This window comes from Ictidomys tridecemlineatus, chromosome 15 (assembly GCF_052094955.1).
Source record: "Ictidomys tridecemlineatus isolate mIctTri1 chromosome 15, mIctTri1.hap1, whole genome shotgun sequence".
NCBI lineage: Eukaryota > Metazoa > Chordata > Mammalia > Rodentia > Sciuridae > Ictidomys > Ictidomys tridecemlineatus.
Genome location: NC_135491.1, coordinates 26,319,358 through 26,331,683, shown reverse-complemented (window position 1 = coordinate 26,331,683; position 12,326 = coordinate 26,319,358). Strand labels below are relative to the sequence as shown.

Here is a 12,326-nt window from a genome sequence, read left to right as displayed (position 1 = left end):
ATGTATTAGCTATCTACTTTGTAACAATTTTCCCTAAACCTAGTGTCTTCAAACAACAAATATTTATCTCATAGTTCTCAGTATCAGGAATTTAGAAGCAGCTTAGCTGGTGGTCCTGGATCAAGGTGTGTTATAAGGTTACCATCAAGATTTTGACTGTGGCTGCCATCCAAAGGTTTGATAAAGTCTGATTTCTAAGCTCTTTTACTTCATTCACTCACATGGTTGATAGAAGCTTCATTTCCTCTCATTTTGGGCTTTTCCATAGGGCAGCTTCAATGTCTTTATAAGTGGTGGCTAGCCTTCCCAGAGTGATTCCATAGAGAAAGAGCAAGGAGGAAATGACAGTGTCCTTTTATGATCTAATCTCGGAAATGACATGTCATTTTTGCCTTATGAAGGCCATTAAGGCAATACTAGAGGATAAAGGGAATTAAGCTCCACCTCTTAAAGGGAGACATTGCAATTAATTGATAAAGATTTTCAACTTACCACAACATTCAGCACCTTACCATCTGCCCTCCCATTGCCAGATGTTTAGAACTTGTTTGATTTTACAAATCAGAACAAATGTGTACTAAATTATAAAATTAGAAGTTAACAACTATGTTAAGCCTTCCTGTAGTACATCTTGGTCCAGCAAACCTTTTCTGTTCTTTGCAGTGTTAATTTACAGTGTTAAATTATAGTATTTATAGTATTAATTACATTGCATACTGTAAATTAAATTAATTAACACTGTATAATAGGGACTGTGAATTAGGGATAGATGTGTCCATTTTACTTGTATCTTCATTGTAATGTATCTGGAAAGGTAAAACAGACAATTCAATACCTGAATTTGAACTCAGTTGGAAAAGATGGGTCAAAGTTAAAATAATGTCAGTATAGGGTATAAACTTTGATTTTCTGGGTTGACAAAAAGAGACTAGATTTAAAGAAGGAAAAAAAAAAACCAAAGCATTGATAATATTTTTAATTTATACGTTTCTTTATTTTAAAAAAATGAAATACCTACCATATGCCAGATATAGTTAGGCACTGAATTTAAGGGTGAACATGATTATGGTCTACAGATTAAACAATTTTAGTCTGGTATGAAGACAGATTCATAGTGACAGATTAGCACTGAAGAAGGACTTGGGGGTTGGGTAAGTTCTGGAGAGGGTTGTATGGGCTTCCCATTGCCTCTTGTGAAGTAAATGCCCAACTTCCAGTCCTATTTATAATAGCTAGAGCCAGGCATTTAAAAGAGTAACCCATAGAAGTTGCCTATGCACAATGAGATAAATATTGAAAAATTGAATAGACATTTAAAAACTTTTATAGCTCTTTGATGATTTTCTCTCTGTAGAGTGTAAGTATAAAAAGTTTGTGTTTTTAATTTTTATTTCTGGCACTATGGGTTTAAACCCAGGGCCTTGCATATGCTGGGCAAGTGCTCCATCCTTGAGCTACATCCTCAGCCAACATAAGCCATCTTTTTTTTTTTTTTTCTTGAGACAGGGTCTTGCTAAGTTGCTTGGGCTGGCCTCAAACTTGGAATCCTCTTGTCTCAGCCTCCTGGGTAGCTGGAATTAGAAGTGGGTGTGTATTACCACACCTTGCTATTTTATGTCTTTCTCCCTTTTCTAATAATATTTACAACATCTGACATAAAAAAATACCTGTCCTTAATGGATGTGGGGGAAATCCTTTACAGATGGATAGAAAGAAGCACAGAATAGAGGAGAACTGGTGCTGAATGGCATTAAATCCCCAAGATGAGGAGATAGTCACAAGAGGCCACATCTAGGAAGATGATATGAATGGATGAGCAATGCCTCTTGTGACAGCACTTTCCTGACCTCCTTTTCCTGTCTCCAGTCAGCAAACCAATGATTAGAGTCTAAGCAAAAAGTCTTGCTTTTTTTTTTTTTTTTTTTTTTTTTTGGTAACTGGGATTGAACCCAGGGACACTTAACCACTGAGCCACATTCTGAGCCTTTTTCTTTATTTATTTAGAGACACAGTCTCACCAAATTGCTGAGATCCTCCTGCCTCAGCCTCCCCAGGTGCTGGGATTACATATGTGTGCCACTGTGCCTGATTAGCAATTGCTTCTTTACATGGAAATTCGTGTTTCTGATTGTTCCCCAAGCCCTGAGACTGGTGGCCATTAGGTGAGTGAACTGTAACACAACTCTGGCCATTAATGACTTTGCATAGATTGTAAGCTTATCCAAACAACTAAAAGAGGAAGGAAGGAGGCATTTAACTTGATGAGGCATGGTAGAATAATTTGAAGAATGGTGAGCAGTTGTAGATCAGTTAATGTGCAATTCTCAGAGCCACTGAGAAATATGAGAGACCATAAGGAATAAGCTAACCATCATAGGCAATGGGAGGGGATTTAACTTGATTTTGTAGGGGTTTTCCATTACATTTGCTATCTCTGTGAACCTAAGGTAATTATATGAAGCAGAATCAATTTGAAAGGATTTTTCAACAAAATTTTCTTTAATGATGGGAATTCCAGACTACATATTGTCCATGAAAGGTTCTGGGTGGAGAAATCTCTGGAGAAGGAGGCCTTCCTGTTTGCTAGGGTTGGCCCTATGGGGGTGCCCTGGGGATGGACAGCAGACCATGTTTCAGGTGCCACTATCTACACATTTGCTGCACACTTCAGTTACCTATGTTAAAAGACAAGCTTCCCAGCTTGTGTTAATTTAAAACAAGTCATCTGGAAGTGGGGTGGTCTAGATCTTGTATTGCTGTTCACTTCTCTATGTTACCTGCAGTGTACCAAGAAAACTGGGCCAATGCTTCCAAAATCTCTAGAGAGACTGTTTTTACCACACATTACAGTGTTTAATTAGCTTAAGGCCAGAAATGTCTTCCTATGACTAAGCATTGTAACTTAAATCCATTTTCACTCATCAGAAAGAACCAAGTACAAATACAAAGAAACTGTGAAGCTGGGTATGGTGGCTCACACCTGTAATTCCAGAAGCTCAGAAGGCTGAGGCAGGAGGATCATGTTTGAGGAAACGTTAAAAGAACTGGGGATATATATCAATGGTAAAGCACCACTGGGTTCAATTCCAGTACCAAAACAAACCCTTTGGAGGCTTCATGGCCACTAGGTATAATATCTAGCATTTGAGAAATTTTTTTTTTAAATTAAAATTGTTTTGGTGGTGGTCTAGGGATCAAACCCAGGGCTTTGTCCATGCTAGACAAGCACTCCACCACTGAGTCATATTCCTAGTTAATCTCTTGCATTTGCATTTATCTGGTATGTTTTTATAAATGAAACCTGGTATATTTTGTAAAACTAGGTTCTATCCTTTTTCAAGGCTTGTCTTTATTTATATACACAAAAGTGATGAAATACTCTTATATACTACTACAAACAAAAGTTGCATATTTAAACTGGTTAGCCTTATCAACAAGTAAAATATATTGATAGGATAGTGTGTGGAAATTTGGTAAAATTAACAAACTTAAGCCTTAGTAGGTAGGATGACTTCACAGGAGATAGATATTACAAAAACATTTTTTTCTTAACCATTTTTATCCTTTTACACATTCCCAGGATCAATGCTTCTCAAACTTTATTAAACATATAGATCAATCAGGGAGCTTGTTAAAAATGCAGATTCTGGGATTCAGCAGGTCTGGGGCACAGCTGGAGAATTCTAACAAACTCTCAGGTAATCCCCATGCTGCTGATCCAGAGAGCAAATTTCTTTTTAAAAAATTGTAGTTTGAGTACAACCAGAGATATGAAAAATTGTGCTCTATATGTGTAATGCATTCTGCTCTCATATATAACAAATTAAAATTAAAAAAAGAAAAAAAGTGATAATATTTTGTTATGCCAAAAACATAAATAGTATGCTATAGCTTTTTAAAAATCCAGATTGGTGATAATAAAACTAAAATTTTAATTTGTGCCACACACACACACACACAATTTTTTTTTAACCTTTGTTTTACTTATTTATTTATGTGTGGTACTGAAGCTCAAACTCAGTGCCTCATACATGCTAGGCAAGCGCTCTACCACTGAGCTACAATCCCACTCTGGGACAGCGATTTTTGAATTAACAAAGCCTTACCTGGCTTGCATGAAGCCCTGGGTTAGAGACTGCAAAACTAACCTCCCCCCCAAACAAAGCCCTTGATGACAATTCCATAAACAACATTTTAAAAATATTATATTTGGAGGAACTTGTTTCACTTGTTATATGGATTCCTTGTTTCCTTGTGGCAAAGACCCAGGTGGAGTGGATAGCAGTGGCTTAGGAAAGTGTTTGTGGTTGCCTCTCCTTCCTGGAGTGTAGGGGTTAGGTAACCTGGCTTTGGCACAAGAGATATTTCTGTCACATGTACATATGAGGGTGGACCTTGGCCTTTCCAGGGCACAGCAGTTTGATGAACGCTTTTCTGAAACTCATGTGGCACAGTGGGTACAGAATAGGGTTGATAGCGGAATTCAGCCAGAGGAGCCAGAAGGATGTCTCATAGAGGGAGTGCTGGATGCACGTCCCATGACAGGCTGCTCGGATGATCATGAGCAAAGTGTAGGGAGCCCAGCACAGGCCAAATACACACACAATGATGGCCAATGACTTGGCCAATCGCTTATCCCGGGAAAGCCGGAGGCGACTGGCCACAGTGTTGGCAAGGTCTGCCTGCCTTTCAGCATTGCAGATGCTTTCGCTGGGCCTGTAGTGGCTCTGCCGACCCCGTGCTGCTTTGGTTCTGAGGTCTAACTGCAGAGGCGGTAAATCTTGAGTCCCAGGCACATCCAAGGAAAGACTGTTTTGCTTGGTAGAGAGGCCCTGGTCTTTCCTTTTCTTGCTTCTCCTTTTAGCGGGTTTAACAAAAAATATGATGTGTTTCTTTTTTCTCCCCTGGAAGTTCATCTCCAAGCCATCTTGGCTGGGGACAGTGTAGTCATTCCTCAGAGAGTTGCGCTTCTGAATGTTGATATAGATGCTCAAGTTGAAGTAAGTGACACTGACAAAGGGTGTGAAGAATTCAATGATGGAGGCCGTCATGAGGAAATACCAATTGTAGAAGAACTCAGCATAGCACTCCCCCCGGGGCAGGATGCTTCTTTTGGCCACATACTCCCAGCTGATGATGGCAGGCCCATAGAGGAGGAATGCTGCCACCCACACCAGTGCCATCTTGAAGATAGCATTCCTGGTCATGCTCTTCTGAGCTCTGTAAGTCACCTAGAAGGAAACAACAGAGACCAGTGAGGGAGTGGTGAGGCAGCTTTACTCACTTGGTCTGGTACAGTGAGATGTCGTGAAGCTGAAGATTAGTTGTGAACATGACCAGTGTCTGGGGTATAAGGGGGTTTTATTTCTGCATCAGCCAACTCTTTCCAGATGTACTATGCCACTTCAGGTAGCCTCCTTGCAAGAGGTGAAGAGCTTTCCTCGTAGGGAGATGGTCAAGGTCTGTCTCTTTGAACATTAGTATTACTCTCTCACATGTGGAAACATATGTCTTCAATACCCTCCAGAATGTTTATAAGTGAAATCACTGGTGAATTCATAGTGTTCTGCAACTGAGCTATTGTACTTCCTTTTCCAACTTTTAAACAATCTCATAACTTTGTGACATACATATGTGTGTGTGTGTGTGTGTGTGTGTGTGTGTATTTTTTTCTGGGAATTAAAACCAGGGGTATCCTTTTTATTTTTTATTTTGAGACAGGATCTTGCTAAATGGCTAAGGCTAGCATCAAAGTTGCAATCCTGCCTCTGCCTCTGGAGCCACTGTGATTACAGGCATGCACCACCTGGCTCATTCCACATTTTTACTCATGACCCATTTAGTCTCCCCTGCAGTTCCTGGAGGTGGCTCTATGTCTCAATGACCAAGAGCAGAGTCTGGAGTCAACCAACTTGGATTCAAATGCTGTCACTTGGAGAGCTGTTTGTTCTAGGCAACTTACTTAACCTCTATGTGTCTCAGTTTCTTCAAATGTAAAATTGGGCAGTATTTTTCCCTAGACTATAGGATTTTCATGACCCAATGCATGTCAAGCGCTTGAATATAATTCAGATAAAGTTCTTAGAACAGTGTCTGGCTTAAAATAAACCCCTAAATACTAGTTAACACTATCATTGGGTGTAAAAATACCTGCAAAGGCAAGAGCATGAAATAAAAAATTTTGATCTTTGGTTTGCAGAAAATGTTATGAGAAGGTGAGAGCTAACTGGGGAAATGAAAGGTGCTTTGAAGATTTGGGAGATGGAAGTTTTCCCCCAACTGCACTGCCACGCTGCAGACACTTCTGAAGTGTGTCACTGGAGCAAAACACTTGGCTTTCTATATGGGTCAGTGCAGAATATTTAATACTATTAGGCAGTTTCACTTCCTATACCTGTAATATGCACAAGCCCTGCACTCAGAGCAAAGGGAAACTAATTACCAAGAGAGGATCTCAAGGGAGTGATGTGTTCCTGGAAAGTTAGAAAATGTCACTTTGGGCAATATTTATACTTAGGAAATTATTTTAGCCAAATACAGTGGGAACAGAAGAAGTAATAGTAGGAATGGGAGACACGGAAGAGCTGGGCTGGAACAATCATGAAAGCCAGTGGTTTTTATTCTCAGCTGTGCCTTATAACCACCCAAAGCTATTTTTAAAAAATGCCAATACCTGAACCCTCCTCAAAGCCAATTCAATTCAAAAATAGATTGAAAATTACAGCAATAAATGAAGCAAATTGCCTAGGTGCCATAGTGAGGACTTGGAGATGGGGGGCTGGGAGATAAGGGGATGAAAGCATGGAGGGTGGATTTCTTAGACCACGATGAGGCATTGTAGGTATTGAGAAGCCCAGAGCTTGCTTGTTTCTGTGTTCTAATTTTTCTATAGTGAGCATGGATTACTTATATAAAAGATAAAAGTTTTTTTTTAGATCAAAGGAAAGCTCCTGTTCACTTCTATCTTCTGTCTCGTTTAATATTCACCTCTGCCCTTGCCGATTAATTTATGAGTCTTATCATCCCATCTGCAAAATGGGAGTAAACTTTAGTTTCTACTTATCTTCCTGGGAGGAAAGGACCATATGAATTAGCCATCATAGAAATTAGAGTCAAATGGCTTTTAACCCCTCTTTTCTGATGGGAAAACATCCTTAGAGGTACAAGGATGTGCTCAAGGTCACACATTGTGGAAGTGTAAGATTGGAACTCAGCTCTCCTGACTCCTGAGTCAGCCTAAATATTTAGCACTGTGATGAGTGAATTTACACTTGTGGGTTGCTCACATGAACCCATTCTCTTGCTGTTGGCCCTTAAAACCCACTGAGGTAGCCCCATACTCGGAAGCAAATGGACCCTTTCCACCTAGCACTGTTCTGGGGGAGACAGTCATTAACAATTAACTGGGGAGAGCAAGAAGCCTCTTTAGCACCCACATCCTTTTTCTACTGGGCCTTTAACTTGGACTTTTGATCTTATCTCCAGTTGGGATTACTTAATCAGATTTTTTTTTGGCGGGGATATGTACTGGGGTTTGAACTCAGGGCACTCAACCACTGAGTCACATCCCCAGCCCTATTTTGTATTTTATTTAGAGACAAGGTCTCATTGAATTGCTTTGGGCCTCACTTTTGCTGAGGCTGGCTTTGAACTTGTGATCCTCCTGCCTCAGCCTCTGGTGCCACTGGGATTATGCTTGTGTGCCACAGCTGAATTATATCTGCAAATATGTCTAGTATTGTTTCTGGCTTTGGAAACACAGGGCTGAGAAATAGCTCTGCCTCTTCTGGGAACTTAGTTTGTGAGACAGACAGAACTAATAGAATGTCAGGTGGTGATAAGCCTGAGTATAGTAGGGAAGAAGGAAGAGAGTGTCAGCGCTGCTATTTGAAGTGGATAACCAAGGAGGAGCAGACAGCTGAACAGGGGCCTGAGTGGACTCAAAGTGAGTCTATGTACAGAAAGAGGATACTGACTGGGAGGAAAGATACAGGTGCCATAACAGGACTTAAGATTTGCATCCCATTCTCTGACAACATTCATATAACCACATCTATGTTATACCATGTGATTATAAAAATAAATCCTGAGAAAGGTGTAATTAAATTGTATGTGTTTTTTGTTTGTTTGTGTTAGCCTGGATCTTGCTCTGTTGCCCAAGCTGACCTTGAACTCCTGGATTCAAGTGGCCAGCCCCAGCTTCAGCCCTCCAAGCAGTTGGAACTACAGGTGCTCTACCACTGGGGCCCTGCACTGCATCTTCTTTGTCAAATTTAAGTATTAAAAACAGAAGACAGTATTTGTAATCTTGTCTTGGCCTCTTTTTCTTTTTCCTTTTGGATATGTGGGGTCCTGAGAACACATGGAAGTGATATGCAGGAGGTTTCTCCTGACCACCATTTCAGCAACTCCAACCACCCAGTCTCCACCTGGCCACCATCCCACCCCACCTCGCACAGGTCTAGGTCAAGTCTCCCCCCTACTTACCGCCCTGGTGACAGAGATGAACCTGTCGTAGCTAATGAGGACGATGTTGAATACCGAGGCGGTACACACCAGGTAATCGGTCACCAGCCACAGTTTACACAGTCCCTTCCCGAACTTCCACTCTCCGGTCAGGATGTAGGGGATGTAGAGGGGGATGCAGAAGCCGCCTGTGGGCGAAGCGGGGCGGTGAGCGAGCGAGGGAAAACAGCCTGGCGACCCGTTCTGGCCCTGTCTCCGTGTCCCACAGTGCCCCACTTCCCCAGGGAGATGTCTGAATGCTGGGATACCTCCTACCTCCTCCAGGGCACCTCCAGCCCCTGGGGCCACACTCACCCACCAGCAAGTCCGCGACGGCCAAGTTGAGGAAGAAGAAGTTGCTGCGGGAGCGCAGGCTGCGGTCCACAGCGAAGGCCACCACGACCAGCGCGTTGCCCAGCACCGTGGCCAGCGCCAGTAGCGCCATGAGCGCCGCCAACAGCGCGGTCACCGGAGCAGAGAAGTGGTTGGCATGCGGCCCAGGGCGCAGCCCCCGGCCCAGCCCGGGTCCCGGCCCCAGTCCCGGGGTGCAAGCATTCCCCGATGCGTTGGGCTCCATGTGGTGGCGCAGGGTCCGGGGCCGCCGGGGGCAGGCCAGGGGGAGCTGGACAGGAGCGGCAGCCGGGACCCGCGGGAGGCTAGGGAAGTGCGGCAGGACAGCAGAGTGCGCGGGGAGGAGACGCGGGAGCCGCAGCCGGGGCGGGGCTAGAGGGGCCGGGAGCCCGTGCAGAAGTCCGAGCCCAGCAGCGGGTGGGGATCGGGCGGGTAACGGGGGTCCTCAGAGGGGAGGGGTCCGAGCAGAGGCGGGCGGCCAGGGCCCGAGACCCTCAGGCTGGACCCTCAACCGGAGCGCGCTCCGGGAAGCGAAGGCGGGAAGAGGTCTCGATTCTCTACTTAGCCACCCAACGATCCTGGGGTCTCGGGAACAAAGTTGTTATTATTATTTCATTTCCCCCAATAGTAGTAATTTTGTTTTATTTCGATCATAAAAGTAATGCTTGCACTTGTAAAAAAAGAAATCAAACGATATAGAAAGGCATAAAGTTGAAATGAAATTTCTTAGAATAGTTTCTCAGAAATGCCCACTTGGACCGTTTTCATCTAAGTCTTTCCAGGCTTCCGACCCTTGTAATTATTTTCTAACCCTCCCTTCTTCCAAAGAACTAGGCAGACCATTTAAAAAAAAAAAGATTTTAAAAAAACAAGAATGGGGTTTGGATGTCCTAATGTATAGTCTGATTTTTCTCCCAAGAAAATAATAAATCTGAACATTTTCTTAATGTATATGGGATAGGGGTCACCACCATTATCTTTAAAGTCTCTCTCTCTCTCTCTCTCTCTCTCTCTCTCTCTCTCTCTCTCTCTCTTTTTTGTCCTTGCATGGATGAGAGTCTTTGACTAATCTGTTCATGGGCCACTAGCAGCTGTTTCTACATTTTGATTGGTTTTGCTTGTGTATTTTTGCTCTATAATTTCCTCAGGAGAAATTCACTGAAGCAGAATCACTGGGACAAAGAGCGTGCAGCTACTAGGTTGCCCTCTGGAAAAATAGTTGCAATTTATAATTGAACCAGCCACTTGAAAAATTTTCACAGTCGGTAGAGTGACTTCTGGGTTTTCCAGAGTTCCTTTTTCCTTAGCTGCTTGTTCCCTTTTGCTTCTCTAGCATAGAGAGTCTTTTCCTGTGAGAACTGGCTCAGCAAGAACTGTCAGAGCCATTTGGACGACTTGTTGGGGTTGGGGTGGGGAAGCAGCCTTTCCCCAGAGGAGTAATGGACCCTGGTGGGGGTCCCTTGGTGAAAGGCTGCATCTTAGCACTCTTGCCTCTGAATTGGAGCCGAATCTGCCAGTTGTCTCTTCCCTGTGACTTGGGAGTATGTGAGAAGTGGACTGTGAAGGGAGAATGTGACTAAATAACTCAGAAGTCTGCTGTTGTATTGTCCTATAATTTGTCTCTTGTAGACCAGTTTGTTCCAGTGATGGGAAACGCAGGCCAACCTCAAGGAAGCAAATTCTTGGACCACAGGGCAGGAACAACCCTCAGGGAACATTTATTGCTGTAAGTCTCCAACTTTTTGAACCACAGCTCACAGCAGGAAGCACTTTTTACATTGTAACCTAGTATGTACAGGCTCCCCCACATGCTGAAGCATGCATTCATGTACACATTTCAGTAAAGGAAAAAGTTTAACTAAAACCCAACTTGTCCTTCATTTTCTGATACTGATACTGTCAGTTGTATCTTATGCTAGTTTTTTTTTTTTAATGCTAGTTTTAATGCTGGTCTTGGGTCCTTACATTTATATCATCATCCTCAACTGACTTTCAACCTGCATTTGAGGAATGCAGTAATCTAGTTGAAACCATTGAACCTGTTTGATGTATAAGAGAATGACAAGACTCACCCGGGGATACACAGGGAATCCAGGTACAGCAGAGCTGGAACCAAGATCTTCTGCCTGTAAGAACAGAGCTCTTCTCTAGCTCCCAACTGATGCTGAGAGACACGGCCTGTCAGGAGATAACTGTCGCTCTTATGGGGCAATGACGCTTTCAAGGACTGAAAAACAACTGCAATGATTGAGGAAGTAAGAATCAGGCCAGCATTTATCTCTTTTCTTGTCTACTAATTGCCTCTTCATTTAGCCATAAAGACCCCCCACACACCCACTTTCCTTTGGTGCCACAGCTAATTGCTGCTAATTAGCAGCAATCACTGCTCACTCTCCTTTGGAGCTGGTGAAATGACACTTGCTAGAGCTGGTAGGCCCCTATGAGAGAGATTGAGGGTCCTCCCTAGGCAGGCTTTCCAGCTGAAGATTGCTCATCAGGAAAGATGATGGCAGGTTAGATAGGGGACACAAACTGTATGGTCACTGTTGACTGCACAAAAACAGGGAAACACAATCTGGCAGGCATACAACTCCCCCTCCTCATTAGCTGTTGAGTGGCTGGGGGGGGGGGATCAGCCTGAAGAGTCAAATCCTTGTTTGTTACGGACTGAATTATGTTACCTTCAAATTCTTATGTTGAAGCTCTAACCCCCCATCTCACTATTTGGAGATAGGGTTTGCTAAAGCAGTAACCAAGGTTGAACCAGGTCTTAGGAGTGGAGGCCTAATTGGCTAGGCTTGGTGTCCTTGTGAAAAGAGAGAGGAGACCAGATTTCACTGCCCCTTCCAGGTGCATACAGAGAAAGGGTCATGTGAGGACACAATGACAAAGCCAGGAAATTTACAAGCCAGAAAGAAAAACTAGCCCTGAAGGCACCTTGATTTTGGACTTTTAGCTTCTTCAACTGTAAGAAAATAAATTTCTGCTGTTTAAGCCCCTCAGTCTGTGGTGTTTTGTTATTGGCAATCAGAGCAGAGAGCAGGCTACATTGTTCTGCTTCTTACCATGTGAGGAAAGGGGACTTTGTCCAAGGCTCAACTTCTTTGGTCCTCCATTTCTTCATATGTAAGGGGGATAATAGTAGTTCTAAGCTGGGCACGGTGGCCTGGGCCTGTATTCTCAGCAGTAGGCTAAGGATTGCTTGAGCCCAGGAGTTTGAGACTAGCCTAGGCAAGAACCTAGCAAAATCCCATCTCAAAAAAATAAATAAATAAAAAATAAATAAATGAAAAAGTAGCTTCTATATCATATGCCTGTGGCAAGGATTCAGTGAATATGTAGAAAGTATATAGCACGTTACACAACACTCAGTTAAGTGTTCAGTTCACAGGAGCTATCATGATTACTATTACCCACTTGGAGAACTATTGCCAGGATACTTCAAATCCTTGGTCCATTTTCTACTTCTG

General features: G+C 43.0%; 1 protein-coding gene across 1 annotated transcript; it reads right to left on the bottom strand.

The window, feature by feature from the left end:
* Positions 1 to 970: 970 nt before the first annotated feature.
* On the bottom strand, positions 971 to 11,076 carry LOC101976501 (histamine H3 receptor). The gene is made up of 3 exons (XM_013365289.4): positions 8,821 to 11,076; positions 8,488 to 8,654; positions 971 to 5,231 (listed from the first exon to the last, which is right to left on the bottom strand). The coding sequence occupies exons 1-3, from the start codon at positions 9,080 to 9,082 to the stop codon at positions 4,371 to 4,373; spliced, it is 1,290 nt and encodes a 429-aa protein (XP_013220743.3). The 5' UTR covers positions 9,083 to 11,076; the 3' UTR covers positions 971 to 4,370.
* Between the last annotated feature and the right edge of the window lie 1,250 nt (positions 11,077 to 12,326).

Bases quoted from the DNA above. Each gene is read 5' to 3' on its own strand.
- LOC101976501 (XM_013365289.4), bottom strand. From the start codon at position 9,082: ATGGAGCCCAACGCATCGGGGAATGCTTGCACCCCGGGACTGGGGCCG. The intron at 8,655-8,820 runs GTGAGTGTGGCC...CTTCGCCCACAG, and splicing joins CGTCGCGGACTTGCTGGTGG to GCGGCTTCTGCATCCCCCTC. The intron at 5,232-8,487 runs GTAAGTAGGGGG...GTTTCCTTCTAG, and splicing joins TCATCTCTGTCACCAGGGCG to GTGACTTACAGAGCTCAGAA.